The following is a 21,744-nucleotide window of genomic DNA, read 5'->3' on the forward strand; positions in this document are numbered from 1 at the left end:
GTTTGCTTGAGGTGTAGGGGGCATGTTTGTTTGATAGATGATCGATGCAAGGAGTGTGAGCCTTTTGTCTGATGCAAGCTGGAAGTCGTATGATTCGTATGTTCGCAAGTTGGTGCGTGACAGGGTCAGGAGGTCCTCCTCCAGGAGTGTGTGCAAGAGTCAGGTTATTTCCTCTCCTGATAACCCTAAAGTAGTTAATGTTGCACCTGTCCCTGTGGTTTTGCCTTCGGGCCCTGAGGTTGTGTCTGCGGAGGGTTTGGCCCTGGCGGAGATCATGAACACCATCCTTGCGCTTGAAAATAAAGTGACATCGCTTCAGAGTGTTGTGAAGTGCAGTGTTCCCCCTAGTGTTGTGGAGGGGGCGTCAGATCGGCCCCATAATGCTTCTAGGCCTGAACCGCTGTCAGACTCCCAGGACTCAGGGAGAAGGACATGTCAGAAAGCCGCAAGAAGGTTATGGGGGCTTCCCACGATCTGGCGATCGCCGGCGGGTCTATTGTCACTTCCCAGGCTGCCAAGGATCGTGCTTTGGCACGTATTCTCAGGACTGCTTTTCGTCCTCCGAGGCGTCCTCCTCGTAAGGGGTGGAACTCGGAAGGACTCTCGTCCTCTGAAGAGGGACTTCATTCAAGAGGGACGCTTCTCGTCAGTCTTCATCGTCCTGTTGGGTACTGTGAAGCTTTCCCACCACAGAAGAGGACCAGGACGTCGTCTGATGAGGACGTTTGTGAGCGTCCCCAGTCGCTCTAAGGAGAGAACCTTTTAGCTCCTGTGAGGAAGAAGAAGGCGCCCCTCGCCCCTCGTCTTCCCATAGGGTCAGCTCTCCCCCAGGCTTGATACCTCCTCCGTCCAAGAAGATTTTGTTGGAGATGCAACGGCAGTTGTCTTCTTATTGCAGAGAGGGATGCAGTGCCTCGTCGTCATGAGGACTTAATCCTGCCCGTCAAAGAAGTCCAGGAAGTCCCTCTCCTGCTCCTTTTTCTTCGTCTCCGTCTCCTGCTTCGTCCGCCTTGTCGCCCTGTTAGTTCACGAGTTCCCCGTTCGTGGCGCTGCGCCTAACGTGACGCCTTGCGAGCTGCTTCCCAGGACGCCTGGTTGCTGCTCTTCATGACACTCCTGTGCAGGACGCCTGCTGGACATTGGGCGGACGCCCGGATGGACGCTTCAGGACGCCACCAGGACGCCCCTTCCGCTGCTCTTCGAGACGCCTCCCCGAGCTTTCTCTTTCTTCTGGGAAAAGAAGATCCCTCTTTCGTATCGGACCTCAAGGCCTTCGTTCCCCTAAAGTGTTGGGTGACTCGGTTGTTTCACCTGTTGTTGAGGGAGAAGTTTCTGGCGACTCGGAGCCTGCTGACGTCGAGCTTTCTTCTGCTTCCTCTTCTTCCGACTATCAGGTGTTGACTGGCCTTCTTAAAGACTTGTTCGGAGATAAGTTTAAACCCTCGGCTCCTCTCTCTCCTCCTTCACAGTTGGCTTCTTCCAAAGCGAGGAGAGCGCCGGGGTTTGTGAAGATGACTTCTTCTTTGGCTACAAAGAGGGCTTTTAAGAAAGTCAACGCCTGGATGGAGGAACGGAAGGCCCATGGCAAGACCTCTTTTGCCCTGCCTCCGTCTAAGCTTTGTGGCAAGGCTGGTATGTGGTATGAGACAGGAGAGGATATCAGTCCTAGAGTGCCTTCTTCTTCTCAAGGGGATTTCACCAGCCTTGTCGACGCTCCCAGAAGGTCCCATCTGTCTACTGCTAAGGTTTCCTGGACTTTGTCCGAGACAGATCATCATCTTAAGGGACTCTTCCGCACCATGGAGGTGTTTAATTTTTTGGACTGGTGCTTGGGAGCCTTAGACCTTAAGCTGAGGAGCCCCGATTCGATCAGCCTGGGGGAGCTCTCTAGTGTTCTTAACTGTATGGACAAGGCAGTCAGGGATGGATCAGAGGAACTGGCTTCCCACTTTGGTACGGGCCTCTTAAAGAAGAGGGCCTTGTTTTGTGACTTTATCTCTAAGTCAGTTTCTCCTTCGCAAAGGGCAGAGTTATTGTTCGCCCCTTTGTCTAGCCATCTCTTCCCCCAGTCTTTAATTAGAGACATCGCTTCTAGTCTTAAGGAGAAGGCCACGCAAGATCTTCTGGCCCATTCTTCGAGACGTCCGTCAGCTCCTTCTACTTCAGCTTCAGTTTTGTCCTCCAGGAAGAAGCCCTTTCGCGGAGGAACTTCTTCCTCTAGATCGTCTCCGCGAGGAAGAGGTTTCACCAGAGGAGCAGCCCCCTCGAAACCTAGGGGAAAAAAGTGACTCTTTACGCCTCCAGACACCAGTAGGAGCCAGGCTTTATTTTGCGGGAGCCTGGAGAACGAAAGGGGCGGACTCCTGGTCCCTAAAGGTTCTAGAGAAGGGTTACAAGATCCCCTTTCTCGTCCTTGCCACCCCTGTGCATCGCCGTCAGGATCTGTCGCTTCTTACCATCGAGAGAAGCAACAGATTCTTTTAGACCTCCTGGAGCAGTTGATAGAGAAGAAAGCCGTGGAACAAGTTCTGAAACTGGATTCTCCGGGGTTCTACAACAGACTATTCTTAGTCCCGAAACAGTCGGGAGAATGGAGACCGGTCTTGGATGTAAGCATCTTGAACCGCTTTATTATGAAAGAGAAATTCAAGATGGAAACGCCCCAGTCTGTTCTCGGGGCTTTAAGGCCAGGAGATTGGATGGTCTCTCTGGACTTGCAAGACGCGTACTTTCATGTTCCCATACATCCTCAGTCAAGAAAGTACCTGAGGTTTGTGCTGGGGGGACGAGTCTTCCAGAGCTCTTTGCTTCGGTTTGTGCACTGCTCCCATGATCTTCACGGTGATCATGAAAAATGTTGCGAGGTGGCTTCACCTGGCGGGTGTTCGTGTTTCGTTCTACTTGGACGATTGGCTCATCCGAGCATCTTCTCGGGTGAAGTGTCTGGAGGACCTGACTTTGACGCTGAATTTGACGAAGTCCCTGGGACTTCTAGTGAACCAAGAAAAGTCCCATCTGATCCCGACGCAGTCCATCGTCTTTCTGGGGATTCAGATGGATTCAGTGGCTTTTCGAGCTTTTCCATCCCGAGAACGTCAACTGCTTTGCTTAGAAAAAGTCTCGTCTTTCCTAGGGAAGGAAACATGCTCGGTGAGGGAATGGATGAGTTTGCTGGGGACCATTTCCTCGCTGGAGAAGTTTGTTTCCCTGGGAAGACTTCATCTCAGACCGCTCCAGTTTTTCATGGCGGAGAACTGGAGGGACAAGGAGGATCTGGAAGAGACATTGAAGATCTCTCCATTGGTCAAGGATCACCTGAGGTGGTGGCTCGACCCCTTAAAACTAGCAGAAGGGGTTTCTCTACGCCTTCAGAGCCCCGACCTAGTGTTATTTTCCGACGCGTCCAGGGAAGGATGGGGAGCAACACTAGGAGGGGAAGAAGTGTCAGGCACCTGGAGAGGGGAACAGGTGTCCTGGCACATAAATCTCAAAGAATTGGGGGCTATCCTGCTGGCCCTTCAATTTTTCGAGGACCGAGTTTCAGGCCGAATTGTTCAAGTAAATTCGGACAACACCACAGCTCTAGCTTACCTCAAAAAACAGGGGGGTACTCGATCCCGTTCCCTGTTCACCCTAGCGAGGGAGATCCTGCTTTGGACACATGCACGGGGGGTCACGATCCTCACGAGGTTCATTGCGGGCGTGGAGAATATCCGCGCGGACCTTCTCAGTCGGCAACATCAGCTTCTACCGACCGAGTGGACCCTTCACGAGGAGGTGTGTTTAGAACTGTGGAGGTTATGGGGACGTCCTCTAGTGGACCTCTTTGCTACGTCCAGGATGAAGAGACTCCCTCTTTATTGCTCTCCTGTCTTAGACCCAGGAGCAATAGCTATAGACGCCCTCCTCTGGAACTGGAAAGGCTTCGATCTTTACGCTTTTCCTCCCTTCAAAATTCTGGGAGAAGTGATCAGGAAATTTGCAACGTCGGAAGGAACAAGGATGACTTTAATAGCCCCCTTCTGGCCAGCAGCGGATTGGTTCCCAGAGACCATGACCTTCCTGGTGGACTTTCCAAGGACGCTTCCCCTGAGGGTGGACCTTCTCAGGCAACCTCATTTCGAACGGTTCCACAAAAACCTCCCCGCTCTGAGTCTAACTGCGTTCAGACTATCACAAAGTTGGCAAGAGCAAGAGGATTTTCGAAAGCAGTGGCAAAGGCTATCGCCAGTGCCAGGAGACCTTCATCTAATGCGCTCTATCAGTCCAAGTGGGCTATTTTTAGGAAATGGTGCAGGAGCAACGGAATTTCCTCGACCACGACCTCTGTACCACAAATAGCAGACTTCCTGTTTCATCTCAGGCAAAAGAATAAACTGGCAGTCTCAACTATTAAGGGCTATAGGAGTATGCTGTCGGCAGTCTTTAGACACAGAGGCCTAAATTTGTCCGACAACAAGGATCTTCACGATCTCTTGAGATCCTTCGAAACTGTCAAAATTCCTCAACTCAGGACGCCTTCTTGGAATCTGGATGTTGTCCTGACGTTCCTTATGTCAAGTGCTTTCGAACCTCTGTCTTCGGCTTCCCTCAAGAACGTGACTAGGAAGGCTGTCTTCCTAACTGCTCTGGCGACGGCTAAGAGGATTAGTGAAGTTCAAGCCATTAGCAAACATATTGGCTTTAGGGGTCCTAATGCTGTATGCTCCCTAAATCCTTTGTTCTTAGCCAAGAACGAAAATCCTTCAAACCCTTGGCCAAAGTCTTTTGAAATCAAAGGTTTGACGGAGATTCTTGGACAAGAGTCAGAAAGAGTCCTGTGTCCTGTCAGGGCTCTCAAGTTCTACTTAGCCAGGACCAAGGAGACTAGAGGCCCATCGGACAGTCTGTGGTGTTCGGTGAAGAGACCTGATTTACCTATGTCTAAGAATGCCTTAGCATTCTTTTTAAGAAGCACTATTAGAGAGGCTCATTCTACCTGCCTAGAAGGTGACATGAGACTTCTGAAAGTCAAGGCCCATGAAGTAAGAGCCATCGCGACTTCGGTAGCTTTCCAGAAGAATATGTCCCTTAACGATCTTCTGGGTGCCACCTTCTGGCTTAAGTAATTCAGTGTTCGCTTCAGATCACTTCTTATGGGATGTGAAGACAACATTTGAAGACTGCTCTTCGCTGGGACCATACGTTTCCGCAGACACAATGTTGGGGGAAGAGGGCAATACTCATCCTATCCTTTAGGGGTTAGGTAGTATCTTTTAATCTTGTTGTTGTATTTTTGGTTGTTGGGTGGCCATTGAGGTGGACGTCCCAATTTTTAGCCTATGTTAGGTTCAATGGCTTAGATAGGCTCGGTCAGGTGGTTGGTCGTTGCTCCTTTTCCCTCTCAGTATGGTCGTATGATCTAGTCCTATTGTGGTCACGCCCCTGTGGATAGGTCATCTAGAACTCACCAGCTTTATAGGTCCCTACCTTGCTGGAGACTCTAGTAAAGCAGAAGCAGGCTTGGGTGACAGTAACCTCGAAGTCAGCTATGCTAACAGGTAAGGAACCAAGGCGTTAATCGCCTACATTTGTTTGTTTCCTAAATCCTATTCTGTCTCTTCCCACCTCAACGGTGGGATTCAGCTATATATATATCTGGCAGGTAAGTGTCATGAACAAAATGATATTTTAATGATGAAATAAAGTTTGTTCATACTTTACTCTAGGCAGATATTATACTTTTAGTGCCCACCCGCCTCCCCTCTTGAGACAGTGGCACTAGAAAATCTGAATAGAAAATGGGAATGGTTCCCGATTCCCGATTCCCGCCTCCCAGCGGCGGGAATGAGTATTAACCACCTGGCCACACTGCGTATGCCGCGAGTTTTGAAATTCTGTCGGATTTCGGAGAAATACAGCTATATATATATCTGCCAGGTAAGTATGAACAAACTTTATTTTATCATTAAAATATCATTTTTCCCTCTGTATTTGTCTGTTTTGCTAGGGGTCCACAAGCATTGCTCACCTTGAGTTACAGACAAATGCTTGAAGACTTTGCCTTTCACTCTACCTGAGAGCCGAGGCACTAAGAAGAGTTCTTGACCCAACCTCCTGTAGTAGCTACACAAGAAGTGGTTCTTCAGGCAGTACATCCCTGTGTGTTCAGGACTGGGAGACCTTCCAGCTTTCATTGCAGGCATAGGCTTTCTCGCCAAGTGGCAACGGATATAGCTGGATACCTCTTGAAGTCCTCTGCAGCACTGTCCCAGGAACTGGATCCACCTTTGCTGGTGGGTGTCGTTGACAGAACTTCTTGGGTCAGAGTGGCTCTTCAAGTCTGGACTTCCTTGTCTTCTCCGCCGAGGGTTGCTTCTCTCCCTTTCATTTGTGAAGAACGTAGGCCCTTACGACCTGGTCTTCTATCTGAAATAGCCGCAGTCTCCTCAGTCGAGACTTAGCTACAGACAAGAAGCTTCTTCGGTCTTGCTGTCCCAGGGAACTGTTCCCTGGGTGGCATGTGACTCTTGTTTAAGGTTCCTGTCCCATGCTCTGCACACGCCCTTACGATAGTCGTTGGATAGAGATGTGCCCTCTTAGGACCAGTTCTCATCTTGCTCCGACCTTGGTGTAGAAGATGGAAGAACAGGTGAAGGAGATCAATACCTCGACTCCTTCTCGGATGTCGTAGGTGGACTCTAAATCCATCGGCATCTATTGTCGGGTTCGAGTCCTGCTTGTTCCTTGGACTTTGTGTCGATGATCCAGATCATTCGTTACTTTGTCCTATTAGGGAGCTGTGGTACTTTCCAAAAAGGCTCGACATTCCTAACCTGGATGTCGTCGACGTTTTCGCTAGTACTTTCTCTCCCAAGGAAGAAGTGTCTAAGGACACATCTTTCTCCTGGCTTCGTGAAGCGGTCAAAGGAGGTACTCAGCAGCTGGCAACGACGATACCGGTACTTTCCACCCGAGAGCTCACGAAGTCAATGGCTTGGTCCATCCCTCGCATTCCGGAAGTTTCTGTCAGTCTGGAAGCAAGACGTGGTCTCATAGACCACACTCTTGTATTCCTGTGGTCTTTACCACAGGCCCTTGGAACCTTTTTTCCTTGGCCCTGTGGTGGCTGCTTAGCAAGTTGTGTTTTCTTACCCGGCTCCTTCAAGAGGACTAGTAGCATCTCACCTAAGGTGTTGGTTCTGGAAGTGAGAAGGATACCAAGAGTGACTGGCCTCTCTTCCTCCTCCTTCCCCGTCCTCCTACTTCTCCTCCTTCGGGATGAGAATAGGACTCGAACCAATACTTGCTGGATCTGGCGCTGATGCGGTAAGACTACACATAAAGCACCCATTCTATTTTTCTTCTAGAATCATAGAAGCAGTTCCGCTCTTTCCTCTAGCAAGGGGAGAAAGGAGAGACTGGCAGTAAGGGAAAGCCTATCTCGGATTTTCCTTACTGCCTCCGACTCTAGATTCTTCCCAGCCTATTTCATACGGGTTACGTTTCCTCACTCATGCGAAAATGTCCAGCATCTGATATTTGATCTTGCAGTTCCTACACTCTGATCAATATGTCAGAGGCACGTTACTCCTCCTCGCTCTTTTGAACAGGAGGACTACCCCAGGTGTGCAGAACTCCAGTCAGTTCAAGAGACTCGCTCAGATTCCTCCCTCCAACCAGTGAGTCTTCCTAATGTAAAGGACCGACAGTTTTGTATATCATGTTGGAACAAATCACAATTTTTGAAGGTAAATTGTATCTTTCCTAACTATACAAACCTGAGGTCATTTTCATTATATATTATGCCTGCCTCATGCCACCCCTCAATCTGAACCTGGACCGAAAGACAAACTGGAATGTTTACATCCAGGCAGGCGGGTATTTCCTGCCTAACCACCTTGTTCAAGAATTTAATGGCCGTGTCCAGCTTTGCCATAAGTAATTCGTAATGTAAAGGACCTCAGGTTAGGAAAAATACAATTTACTTTCAAAAATTGTGATATTTTAAAGTAATTTGTATGGGAATACCTTCAGCACAGCTGGAAACCACCCATTCAATTCTTAACAAGGTTGTTGGGTAGTCCCACTCCTCTGCCTGACAATACATTCACTTACCTTCTGGCCCAGGTATCAGAATGAGGGGTGGCTAAAGGTGGGCAGTCTATGTAAAGACCTCAGGTTTCTGTATTAGGAAAAATACAGATTACTTTAAAATTTGTTATTTGTTCCTAAACAAAACAAACCATTGGTCTTTGCATATGGAAGACTTACTTTTGGTGGGAGGATCTGAGTAAGCTTCTGAACCGACTGCTGGTTCACCTCACCTGGACCTCTCTTCCCGGTCACGTAGAGCAAAGGAGTCCTGTGCTTCTGATCTATTGAATATAATATGTGGTCAACTGCCAGACTTCTAGACCTTTCAAATTAATGGGTATTGAGAAGCATCATTAATTCGAAAAAAGTCTGGATGAATCTTTAGCGTTGGAAACAATAAAGCTACAGATAACCAACAGGTTTGTTTATTGTCAGTCCCTCTCTCCCCTTCCTAGAGAGAGGGTAGGACTTACTCCTATTGATTTAAGCACATTAGATAATAGAAAGGGTGCTCAGTAACTCACCAGCATCAAGCCCATTCTAGCACGACAGCATGCCAACCGATCGTCTGCCCATGGGGAGAGGAGGGTTATAACAGAGATAGGGAGGAGCCATTCACACACACTCACTCTCTCCTTGTGACCGTACATCTTAGGCATGATGCTACCTGTCCTGCTAGGGGAACTGGATAAGGTACACAACTTGTTAAGCAGCCACCTTAGGACCCAAGGAAAAAGTGCCCAAGGACCTATGGGCAACGTCCCGCATGCACAAGGAGGTGAAAGTGGTCTGTTGCGACCATACCCCTGCCTTCAGAACCTGTTGAACCGACAGGCTCTTCCTGAATGCGAGGGACGAACCAGTGCCCCTGACCTCATGAGCTCTGGCCTGGAACATACCATCTCGCACTTTGTCAGATGTAGAGTACCCCCATTTGTTTGTCTCATGAAGGCAGAAAGAAAACGGTGTTCTTGGACAAATTCTTGGTCGAGCCAGTACTAAGAAAGAGTCGTTGACACCCAGGCCTGAGCTGTCGAGTCCTCTTAAGGTAGTACCCAAACACTCTAACTGGACACAGTAGCATCTCATTTGGATCATTACCAACAAAGTCCTCTAGGGAGGGGATCAAGGACTCAAATCTGGCATCAGGGACCGGTGGATTCTGTGTCTTCGCTGCAAATTCCTGGACAAATTCAAGCAAGACAGATCCCCATCCCCTTAAGTGCTTAACATCAAAAGAAAGGCCATGAGGTTTGCCTACTATTTTCGCTGATGCCAGGGCAAGCAAAAAGACAGGCTTGAGGGTCAGGTCCCTGTCTGACGACTCTCATAGGGGCTGCTATGGTGCATGAGTCAGGCTTCGAAGAATGAGAGTCACATCCCACTCAGGGGGTCTGAGTTCCCTGGGAGGGCAAGATTGTTCAAAGCTTCTCATCAGCATAGGTTCCCTGGGAGGGCAAGATTTTTCAAAGCTTCTCATCAGCATAGAGATCTCCCATGAGGAAAGTTGAACGCCTTTCAGGCCCTGTAACCCCTAACAGCTGAGATGGAGAGAAGCTTCTCTCGGCGAAGGAAGACAAGAAAGTCCGCCACCTGCTGATAGTGGCTCTGACCAGAGAGATACCCTGTCTACAACACCAACCACAGAAGACGGCCCATTTCCCCTGGTAGACAGCAGCAGAGGACTTGCAAAAGTATCCAGACATCTCTGTTGCTGCTCAACGAGAAAAGCTTCTTGCTCGCAAGAGATGCTGGATAGTCTCCAGCTGTGCAGAGATAGGGACTCTATGGACTGGTGGAACTTCTCGATATGTGGCTGGCAAAGGAGGTTGTGCCAAGGAGGGATCTCTCTCGGTGCCTCGGAAAGCAGAGCTACCAGGTCCAGGTACCATTCGGTGTGTTGCCGCTTGGGAACCACCATAGTCATCCTGAAATTCGGAGTGATTATTACCCTGTTGATCACCAGACGAATCAGACAGAACGGAGGAAAAGCGTACGCATCGAGATTGCCCCATGTGTGTTGAAAAGCATCTACTGCTGCCCATAGGGCCAGGATGACCGAGCAGAATGCCAGCAACTTCCTGTTGTGCCGGGTTGCAAACAGGTCTATCATTGGACGTCCCCAAAGGACGAACAATCATTCTGCAACCTCTGGGTGTAGGGACCATTCTGTCCCTATCACTTGACACTGGCGACTGAGTTTGTCTGTGACTACGTTCCTCTTGCCTGGAATGTATATGACTGACAACTCCACCGAGTGTGCTACTGTCCACTCGTGCACCTGTACCGTTAACTCGTGAAGCTGAAGGGATACCAGTCCCCCCCACCCTTGTTGACGTATGCTGCCACCGTGGTATTATCGCTCATCAGTACCACAATACCCCATCACTCTATCCCAAAACTCTAGGCCACAGCCCTCTCTGGCTACTCTCTCGGCAGGAAAGAGACCCTCTCTCCACCACTTGCACATACAACCAGTCTGATCCTGGAACTGAACCGGGAACGTAAGCACTAGTGGGCAGGCTGGGATGGGAAGGTGAATGATCCCATTCTCGAGCCCTAAGCCTGTCTGACTCACATCTGTGGTATAACCCCAGGAGGTTGAGGGGACAAGTGAGAGGGGCCTAGTACACTTCACAGACCTACCAGAGGCCAAGGCCCTGACAAGAGAGGAAGGCCATGAGCGGTTGTCAACCCGCGGTAACGACGGCTGCACAGATCTGGGAGAGCAAACCTGTTCACACAAACATGCACGGCGGCTGACCTGGGGAGACCTGGGGAGAGCGCAGGCATTCACTCGAACGTGCACACGGGCGTGAACATAGACTATCCTGATGACTATGCTGGAGTCTTCTTTGACGCTTTGACCTATACAGGTGAAGAAGACTGGATGGGGGACCTCCTCATTGCTTTTCCAGGTGAATGGGACCGTGGACCAGCTTCACCTTTTCAGAACCCTGGCACTGTTTCCTTGCAGGAACCTGCAGGGTGTGAGGCAGTGCCTGCACACTGTGGGCTCATTCCCTCTCATTTGGAAGTGAAGCAGACTTCCCAGAACCCATTTTGGTGACACTGGGTTTCAAAGAAACCCGTGTACCTTCAGTGACACAAGTCTCCATGGAGATGCATATGCACACCGCCTGAAGCAGAGGTGGAAGGTTCTTCCCTGGTCCTAGTCCTAGGAGGAGACTTCTGGGAACCAGTAGTAGTGACACAGGTATAGGACGAGACCTGTGTACCTGTTGCTCCCGCGTCACAGGAATCTGGAGAACCCTGCTGTGGCACGGTCTCCGTGTCCATGGACATGGGAGAGCAACCAAGAGATCCCTGTGCCTTGTCCATGGAAGAGGGCTGCTTGTACAAGGGCCTACTGGCCTTCCTACAAAAGGGAGCAGCAACCTTCTTCCTCCAGTCTGTCCGTGTAATGGAACCTTTGGAAGAAGGGGAGGAGGTACTGTAACACAATGAAGATGAACTATGCAGTCTGTTCTTCAGCTTCCTCTTGTCACGTATTTCTCCACCAAGGCTTGGAGAACATCCCCTGAGAATGAGGATGTTGGAGGGAACATGGAGGACGACGGAATCGTGGCCGAGTGAATCACTGTAGGGGCCACAGCCGTGGATGTGGTTCCAGTCAACATCATAACCGTGGCCATAGTCACAATTACGGAGGCAGCAGTCAAGGAGGCGCTGAGATGGGAGATCAGAAGCTTGACAGGTGGCTCCCCGGAGATACCTAGGGAGGGCCAGAGCTCCCTAAGTTCCCCCAGTGTTCATTGCATTTCCTCCAAATCTGCAAAAGTCGGGTTAGAAGAGGCTGTCTCCCTTTGTTCTGAGAGGGATTCCTCCCCACCAGAACAAACAAGAGACCATCTGAGAGTTGTCGTCCTGGTCCATGCCCCTTCCCCCAATTGTCGGTGCAATAGGAGTACAAGAGGGAGAAACTTCTCCAAGAGAAGTAGCAATGAGAGGCAGCTCCACCAGAAGGAAGGAACTAGAAGGATTGGCAACCTTAGTGTTACCAGGGGCGTGTAACCCTGTGGTGGTCTGCCCCAGATATTTTAACCAAAGAGAAAGATATTTCCAGGGCAAATCCCTCTCTGATACTTTGAGAGATGAAGCAGATATTTCTGCTATCATCTCTTTTTTGAAGTGTGTTAAAATTTTTAACAATGTTTAGTTTATTTCTCAATATATTTATTACATCATGTAGAATTTTAATGACATTAAATTTTTTATTATGTATATATCGCATCATTCATTAAACTTCATACCTTTATTTATTGGTCACATCACTTCATTTTATTTATTAATCATTTCCTTCATGAATTCATAACCTTAACATAATTTATTTTCTCTTCATTACAGCACTGAATGGCCTTCTTGGCCCCAGTGCCTGGGCTTTTGCCCTAAAAATCATCTATCCATCCATCCTCTGACAATGTGCGGGAAGCCTTCCTCTTGTATTTCCTCTTCTTGACGAACTGCACCCATTGCTCTGATGGCCAAGAATGACACTCGTCACAAAGGCTGGAGAGGTTGTACTCATGCCAGCAGCAGTTAGTGCATAAAGAGTGAGGATCAATCTTGATGGGGGAGAGGTAGCATTTGCAAGGGACATTACCTATGCCCGGGCAAAAACAACATGAGGCTTCCCCCTTAGGCCGTAATGAGTCATGGGTTTGCATAATCTCCTCTTATGCAACACAAAAAGATATAATCAAAAATCAAAATATCACAATAAACAAAGAACGATCACACAGAAAAAAACAGGATCGGTTAGGTGCAAAACTGGTTTGGTGGGCAGAGGTAAGCGAGAAGCGTGCGAACTGTCCAACTGCCAGAAGGTAAGTGAATGTACCTATTGTCAGGCAGAAGAGTGGGACTACCCACCTTACCACCAGTAGTTAACTACCCAACAACCTTGTTAAGAATTGAATGGCCAGTCTCCAAGCTGCACCAAAGGTATTTCTATACGTAAAGACCAAGAGTTCATATTCGTGTAGGAATAATATAAACATTAGTTGTACCAACTAATTCATACATGTTATTTGGCTATACAAGAGACAGCACATTGCATTTAGAACAAACTAATGCAATGTAACTAATTACTCCATCACATAACATATAATACAGCACACTTGAAAAGCCATTACTGAATTCTGTGAATGGTTCACAATTGCCAATACACTGAGTTATCCTTGATGGATAAGGCTAAGCTTGCACATCACCAGTTCCTAGGTTAATTCTATCCAGCAGGCATTTCAATCAGTCACTGTGATTTCAGTGAAATTTATTTTTTATATATAAAAAGTGAATGTATGATTGTATATTTATGTGATGTACATGTATGTGGATTACATGGGCTATATTGATAAACCAGCTAACTATTACAGTATATAAAAACATTTCTTAGCTTTCCTAAATCACAAGAATATACATCTTTACAATGACATGGCTATCTATCAAACTTTTCCTCTTTATTTAATGTGCCTGTGAATCTTGCAGTTGATATACATACAGTTTTAAGTACTGTACAATTGTGAAAACTAACCATTTACTTAAATTGTATAACTAATAAAACACAAAGTTACAAAAATTCTTTTATTTATTCTACAATGTACATAACATGATTACAATGGATATGGACATGACATGGAGGATATGATGAAGATGAATGAAAGGTAATTATAGGACAGAGATCAAAACATAAGAAAATGTGAAACAATTATGATAAAAAAACTATTAAAAACCTCATAAGATCATGGAAAAATTTGTCTGTATAATTGTAGCTATATCATTAAACAATTCCATGATATTATATGTATTTTTATCTTTATTCATTATGAAACTGTAAGAAATTTATGGCAAGCATGATACTAAGTTTGCAAATATTCAAAACAATAATATAAAACAGTTAATTACAACAAGAGATTATATATATATATTGCTTGGGAAATATGAATAAATAATAGGAAGTCACTCTTTAAAATAAATTATATATCCATATGTAAATAAGCAGCATATATTAAGAGAGTATTTAGAGAGAAAGGGAAATGCCTTTCAAAATATATAAAGAATACTGTCATATTAGAAAAATAAAAGAAAAATAAGTGTTGATTAACATGTTGATTAACATCCTCCAGAAAGCACTATTGGGTGCAAGAAAGGCACATATAACATCAGCAAATATCTCCAGGGGATAAAATCCTCCTAAAACCTAATTGTTCACATGATAACTACCATCAGAAACAATGCAGTACAATACATAGTATAAGAAGACTATTTCACTTTGAATATTAACCTGTAATTATGATGGAAAATCTTTAATAATTCAAATCAAAGTTGAGAATTTCTTCCTTGAGGAGATTTGCTCAAAATATGGCCTTACAGTTACAATATTCCATAAAATCTTGCTCAAGAGACTCCACCTACTTCAAGAGATATTTTGTAGAAATAGACCTTAAAAGATGCTCATGGACATTTTAAGTAATAAATAATCTTGGTAGGATATACATCAGATCAATACCCACATGTACTGTATACAGCCAATAGAAAAAGGTAAAATTATTTTGACGATACAATAACAGTGGTAATTACAAATTTTAATTTCAGACTTGGCATAGCATCTTAAGAAAATTGATTTCAAATCCCACAATCCTAATCACTTCATAAAAAATGACCATAATAAAATGCTTGGAGATCCTAACAGGGGACAACCAGTGTAACCGAAAAACGGGTTCAGTGCTGTAACCTGAATCTACATAAATGATAGGATATGATATACTGGTAAACACAAGAGTGAACAGTAAACCATTATGTTTGAGCCTTTCATCACTTTATAAATCAATGTATGTAAACCTGGGCATTAAAAAAACAACTACAAAAACACACACTAAATAAGGGAAAAAGGTCACACAATTAGAACTGGTCCTCTTTAGGAATGTGATGGTGGAATACTTTATATATGTTAATGTCCTACCTCATCTTGACTATCCATTTCAATATTTTTTTTTGTTCCATTTTAGTCATTTTAGAAAAATTAGTTTACACTTAACAGAACCTAGTTGTATTCATAATGGTCTCAAGCAGCCATGACAAAGAGTTTTAGCAAAAAGAATTAACTCCTACAAAATCCATCTAAACAGATATACAGACATGACCAAACCTTTGAATTCATAGGACTCTCAATTTAATAGAACAAAGTCATTTCAGTAATATTTAAGTAAACAGTACACTGTATCTGTATTATCACATTTTCTCAGTACTGATACAATAACATCAAGGTCAGGATACCATAAATGAAAATATCTGTAACAAGGTCAAGTTGTAAACGTGTCTCCCTTAGTAATTCAAAGTAATGCATTAATAAGACCTACAGGAATTCTTCCATACTTTACCATCTTTGAAATATATATAAAAATTGCATATTTCCATTGCCCATGCATTAAGCAGTATCTAAGAATTATAAAATGGAACTGATCTGTTATTTTAGAACATTTAAATTGAAGAGCATTTAGTACTTTGATAAAACAAACTGAATGAAATAAATTCTTTAATAGCAATTTTCCACTAAACTTGAAATTTAGATTTCATTCAGTAACATAAACTGTCAGTAAATATTATGCTTTCATTCTACCAACTTGCATTCATTTCATCATGTGCTTTGTTGGGAAAAAGTCAGAGAAGATTCATGGATTAGTAATCAACACTAATAACAACTTGAAACTAATTCTGCAAATAGAGCTTCAGTTATCTCAATACCTTCATCTCTAGAGTACACAATGAATAACCTCAATGATATAAAATTTCCAGTAGTCTTTAAAAGATACCCAGTAACTGGAACACATTCATCTAAAATGAAATTACTGTGAAGTATTGTTTACAAAAGTACTAGATCCTAATTTGTCACTGAAGAAGACTTTTCAAATGACAGAACAGAACAACAAAACAGTTTATCCTGTAATTTTAAATGCTGTACTTTTATTTTACAGATTTTCATTTATTCTCTGAATGGCTATATGTCCACTGCTGGCGATGATATATACCTATTAAAATAAGGTACAGACCTAGCAAAGCAAAACAGAGAAAAAATCATGTACTGAAGCAATGTCCATGTTGCGGAAAGAAATTAAAACTTGAGTATAAGAAATTATTATCCCACCCTAATCATGCATGAAGCATTACCAATAACAGATAATAAGAGTTCCAACAAAAAAAAAAAAAAAAGGGGGTACTTTTGGAAACAGTTTTGTGACTGTCTCAAAAGTTGTAAGTACTAACCACTGACCTGTAGTAACTTCTTATCTAATGCAGGTAAAAATTAACCCTACAACAACATTTCAAGTCATATCATAATTGTCATCAAAAGCGATTAACTGTTTTTAATATACATAGGTATGAAGCAGTAAATATATGTTAAAACAGAGCACATCAACCTTCTACGCATTATGATATCACTTTGTCTATTAATAGGGTCTGGTAAAGAAAAAACAGGAAAATATAAACTACACATTCAGTTACAATTCTACATACAGTACTTCAGGCTGTAGCATGAACCCAATTTTAAATGCTGAAGGCCAACATTTATTTCAATTTCAGTCAAAATAAAAAGTAACCATTTAACAAATTTTCTAGTACATGTAAACAGAACTAAGGGATTGTAAACTTTCCTTGCAATTTCTGTAAAAGTGACTACAAACAAGATAGTTATTATGTATTAAATTCCTTTACAAAAACACCTAAAATATTAATAATTTTATTAAATATACTGCATGTATATTTAAAAGTTGGATACTAAATGATATCTTTAATTAAAACTTATTTTTACATCTGAATTTAAATGTCAAAATGTAAGGGATACAACTGACTGAGTTTTAAAAGATGCTAAGCATTAAAATTTATAGAACTGTACTATACTAATCATTGTCTTGTCACCACAAGTTCTAACACTTCCATACAAACATTAAATATCAAAATGTGAATCACATTAAAGTCTTTGAGGGCAATAGGCAATTACTAATTAATTTATATAAGTTATGACAATATCTAATTTTCAGTACTGTATTATAGTTCTCAGGCTATGACAAACAAATAGTGCTCAAAATAAGTTGTCATAAACAAGAATATTTTCTTCATATTCAAGAGGGCTTAACCTCATGCCAACAAATAAACCCTAATTTTTTGGCACAAAATCATTCTGGTGTCAGCCTCTATGACTGAGAATGTTACCTCATAAGCAGAGACTGTATTGTATAAAATACAGGAATTTGCTTCTTTGTTTAAGGAAATCGGACTTAACCCCTGACAAAGCTCAGAAAGCACGCTCAATACAGCTAATTTTTTAAACTTTATATTTCAGAAATACAAAGAACCAAAATAAACTTTTACTGTGTATAATGAATGTGAAATAAGCATCATGGAGCAAAACATTTGTAAAAAAAAAAAAAAAGGCAAAATTATATCAGGAAGTTAAAGGAAGTAGAACTATATCAAATGCTAGGCCAATCACTCAAGTCTCAATGTGCTACTGGTAGTAGAATATTTGTCTGTTTGATGAACAGTTTTACAATACTTGAAGGTTCACAATCACAGTCTCCTTAGTTCCCATACTTTGGGTAGTCATTTTGGGCAAAATTTCATCTGGGCAATTAATGTTTGATGGGGCTACTCGGTCTGTCTTTTGATTTCCATCCACTGCACATACTTAGTTGAATTAACAACAAACTGTCATGGTGTAAATGTCATATTGTCATGAACTTTCTAACCCAATATATTCAATCACTAAAGAGTAATGAACAGAAATTGTGTAAAGAAAAGATTCATACAAGAAAGTTAATAAATGCGATGGAAATTATTGACTTACCTAGTGAACAGAATGTCATACCTAGCTCTGGTAACATTTTTCCTTCAATCAAACTTTTGGGATATAGTCCATAAACCTGGAATTTTTTACTGTCCACCTTTAACTCAAAACTAAGATTAAATTCCTGGTGGACCAAAGTGCATTCTACAAATGGCAGTGAAAGAATAAAATTAACTGATAATCATTTCTGCAAACAAAAATATATGTCTGCCTGCATACCTCAAAATGTAGGCTTAATACACTTCAGCAAGATATAAAATATATTTTCACTCATATGTTACTTTACCTTTGCTACCGCTGATCTTGGCATGAAAAATGAACGATATCACCATTGGGGTACAATGCAAATGCCCTGAAACGAACATATAATGAATTTTAACAAAATAAACGTATAATAAATTTTAACAAAATACATTAGACATAAAAAATAAAAGATATTATGATTTATTCCCTACACCTTTGCCAATATTATGATTTATTCCCTACACCTTTGCCATCTTTACAGTCCAGCTTCCTAACAGAACACAGACACTGCATCACAATGACCAGCAAGTAATAGGATGTAACAGGAAGATGAAGAATTTCATAGGAACTTTTAAAGAAAATGTTTAAGCTTTCAAAGATGAAAAGAAAGTTACTTGAATCATATAAGTAATGGATTACTCATTAGAACACAATAGTTTGATAACAGTAAAAGATGGGAAATGGTAGAAATATTTGTCTTTTGTGAGTTTTGTATTTTTGTAGTCTGCTGGGAAGAAATGAGACAGGACTTAAGCTGATGTGAATTCCAAAGATGCACAAGAAAAACCTTTACTGAAAGTGACATAAAAGAGTGCCATCTAACAACATAAGCCAAACAACCTAGTACCTTCAAAGCCAAATTCTTTGGGAATGAACTTGAGAAGCTGTGGAGTGAGACAAAAGAAAGACACTAAATTTTGAAGACTTGGCCTTCCGCACAAAACAAAGGAATTTTAGGAAAGGTGGATTAACAGGTAACTACAAGTACACACGGTATCTTGAAGGTCAATAGAAGGCAGAACTTTTTTTTTTTTTTTCTCCAGATTGTGAGGATGAAAGGATCAAGAGAACTGAAGCTTTCTTGAGAGTGAAAATCTGACTGTAGAAGCTGGTTAGGAGGGTCAATGCTGAGTTCTTTGGCCTTTTTCCCAGCATGAGAATGACTGCGATACTGAGCTGGAAAGTTCTCAAAGTGATGGATATGAGTAGAAAGTGATTGGCCATGTAGACATTGGATTATCACTATTATTAGAGGCAGTCCCCGGTTTACGACAGGTTCTGTTCCTACGCCGCAGCATAAGCCGAAAATCGTCAAAAAGCCCAAGAAAACCTTACTTTTAATGCCCTGGGTGTATTGAAAACGATGTAAACTGCATTTTTATTGAGTTTTTCATCCAAAAAAAATTCCAAATTTTTATTATTCTGCCGTTTTGGAACATATTTCTTCTGTCGGACTGGTGTACAATACGTCATAACCCTGGAACATGCATAGTAAACCAGGAAATAATTTCTGATGAATATATTTGAAAAGCGTCGTAACCTTGGAACGTCGTAAGCCAGACCCATCGTAAACTGGGGACTGCCTATTGTATTTTTTTATTATTATTATTATTATTAAGCAGTTCAACCAGACAACTCAGTCGAAATCCTAAACTCCCATTCTTATAATTTTTGTACAGCTTCACAGATCTGGACTGATGATAGAGGGGAGTTGCCTGATCTCTGAAAAATCTTGATACAGTATTGGCAAAGCAACATAATAGCCAAGCCAGTGACCTCCTGGCCCATAAGACAAAATACTTGCAATGACCAATAATCATGAAAAAATTAATAAGCATTATACAGTACAATTTCTTGTAAAACCCAAAAAAAATTTATCTGAAAAAAGGAGAGGATTCTCTCCTACTACAAGATCCACTTTCTAGGCCTCATAGGCCTAATAAATCATGGAAAAAGGGCATTTATGGAGACCTAAACCAGATGAGAATTCAGAGGAGTTCACAAGCTGATGTAAAAATGTTAATGATGATGATGACGGTCTGACATTCACTATGACAAACTGGGAGTCACAAATATATTTAAACGTAATAGTTGACTTATATTATCTTCCTATGGTATTGGGTCATGCAGGCTATTCATCAAATATTCATGGGCATGGCCAGTTAAAACAAAAACTTATTTCAATCTGGCACTTTTAATTTTACTTCACTTTTTTTTAATGAATTCTATTTTCAGTTTTATTAATGCATTCATCCTACCAATAATTACATATAACCCATTTTAGTGAGGCTATAAAATTGCTTAAGGTTAATTTCATAATAATTTACACTGGCTTCATATAATTTATGGCATGAAAATTCCATAGCACATATAAAATTAGTGATGCTAACACAGATTTAGTTATGATCAGATGTAGATATAAAAAGAAATAAAATATCATATATGGCAATAATAACACAATATAAAAAAAAAACTGAAAATTGCAAGAAGGGTACACTTCTTTGATACAAACACTTGCGTGTTTGTTTCCCAATGACGTAATAAATGAATATAAATGTAAGACTGGATTTTAATTCAAAAGTAATTGTATTTTTGTTTTAAAGAGTGAGATTAGTCTTCCTGTTCATTGGTTGATGCAATGCTAATAAGTTATTTGTACTTATTTTAGCCCTGAAAACTGAAATTTTAATTTGATGCTAAATTTATGAATGATTAAAATCTGACTCCATACATTAGTTTTTCCTTAATATTTTTTCCTTAGCTTAATCTCCTGTAATTACTTTTGCTTCTTAATTAAAACAAAAAAAATGTCCTGAACATCAAGAATTCTGGATCTCTGAGGTTTTATTGTATACAGATCCTGAGATGGCATTTGAGAACACCCAGACAAGCACCGTAGTCAGATGAGCATTTTGAATATGGTATCCGAGATTTCCAGGAAGCAGGTGATGTTACTTATGAAAGCAGAAGATACAAGAGAGATTCGGCAAGCAGGTAATATTAATGTTACTATGTCGCAACACAAGATTCAAAGTATGACAGTGGCAGGTACATTTTAAGAATATGAGATGATATTTGGTTTCACTTAGATAAGGCAGAAACCATAGAGAAAAGATCCATTTGAGATCAGTGAACCCAAGGAAATGCTCCCATCAGATAGAAAAGTAACTGAGAAAAGTATGAACAAGTTCATAAAGAGAGAACCATAAGAGCATTAAATGTAAATGACATAAATGAAAGACGTCTTAAAAATGGAACTAAGAATGTGAAGCAACACTATGGCCTAGATCTGCAGCCTCTGGAATCTCCAACTGCATTAAAATTCACTTGCACAAAAGACAAGGGTAGCAGTGTACTGTAATATATACTGTATTGCTATCAGACTTTCCCACTATCTCAGAGCTTCTGGGTATTCTGGAGAGTAGATTGGGAATGGTGCCAGTTGATAAGATTGGAGACAGCATTGGTCCATGGAAGGTAGTTTGTTGAAAAGGGACACATACTACTCAAGGCTCTACTATCTGCTTTCGTTCCACTGCCTATTGGCATGGCAGGCATCCCCCTATTTGGAGGAATGTTGCAAACCTCAACCCCCACCCCCAACTTCCCCTACTACAGCTAGAAGGGGAGGCTGAGAGGGCTCCTGACCTTTCCTAAAGGAAGATAGAAGTTGCTGGAGTTCTTTGTCTGTTTCATGAAGGGGAGGTTCCCCGACACTGGACAGAGCGAGGCGTGGTTGTCCCATAAAGGCTTGGCCGGAGTTCACTTCCTCCTTTAGT

The 21,744-nt window shown here is 42.4% G+C and overlaps 1 protein-coding gene across 2 annotated transcripts in view; it reads right to left on the minus strand.

The window, feature by feature from the left end:
* Positions 1 to 13,666: 13,666 nt before the first annotated feature.
* Positions 13,667 to 21,744, minus strand: part of LOC136825347 (vam6/Vps39-like protein) — a 151,869-nt gene continuing 143,791 nt past the window's right edge. For both annotated transcript variants that reach the window (XM_067081603.1, XM_067081608.1), the window contains exon 19: positions 13,667 to 18,293. In XM_067081603.1, the coding sequence (XP_066937704.1) occupies positions 18,233 to 18,293 (61 nt within the window). In that variant the 3' untranslated portion in view covers positions 13,667 to 18,232. The remainder of the gene's footprint in view (positions 18,294 to 21,744) is intronic.

Source organism: Macrobrachium rosenbergii, chromosome 3, assembly GCF_040412425.1.
Source record: "Macrobrachium rosenbergii isolate ZJJX-2024 chromosome 3, ASM4041242v1, whole genome shotgun sequence".
Taxonomy (NCBI): Eukaryota; Metazoa; Arthropoda; class Malacostraca; order Decapoda; family Palaemonidae; genus Macrobrachium; species Macrobrachium rosenbergii.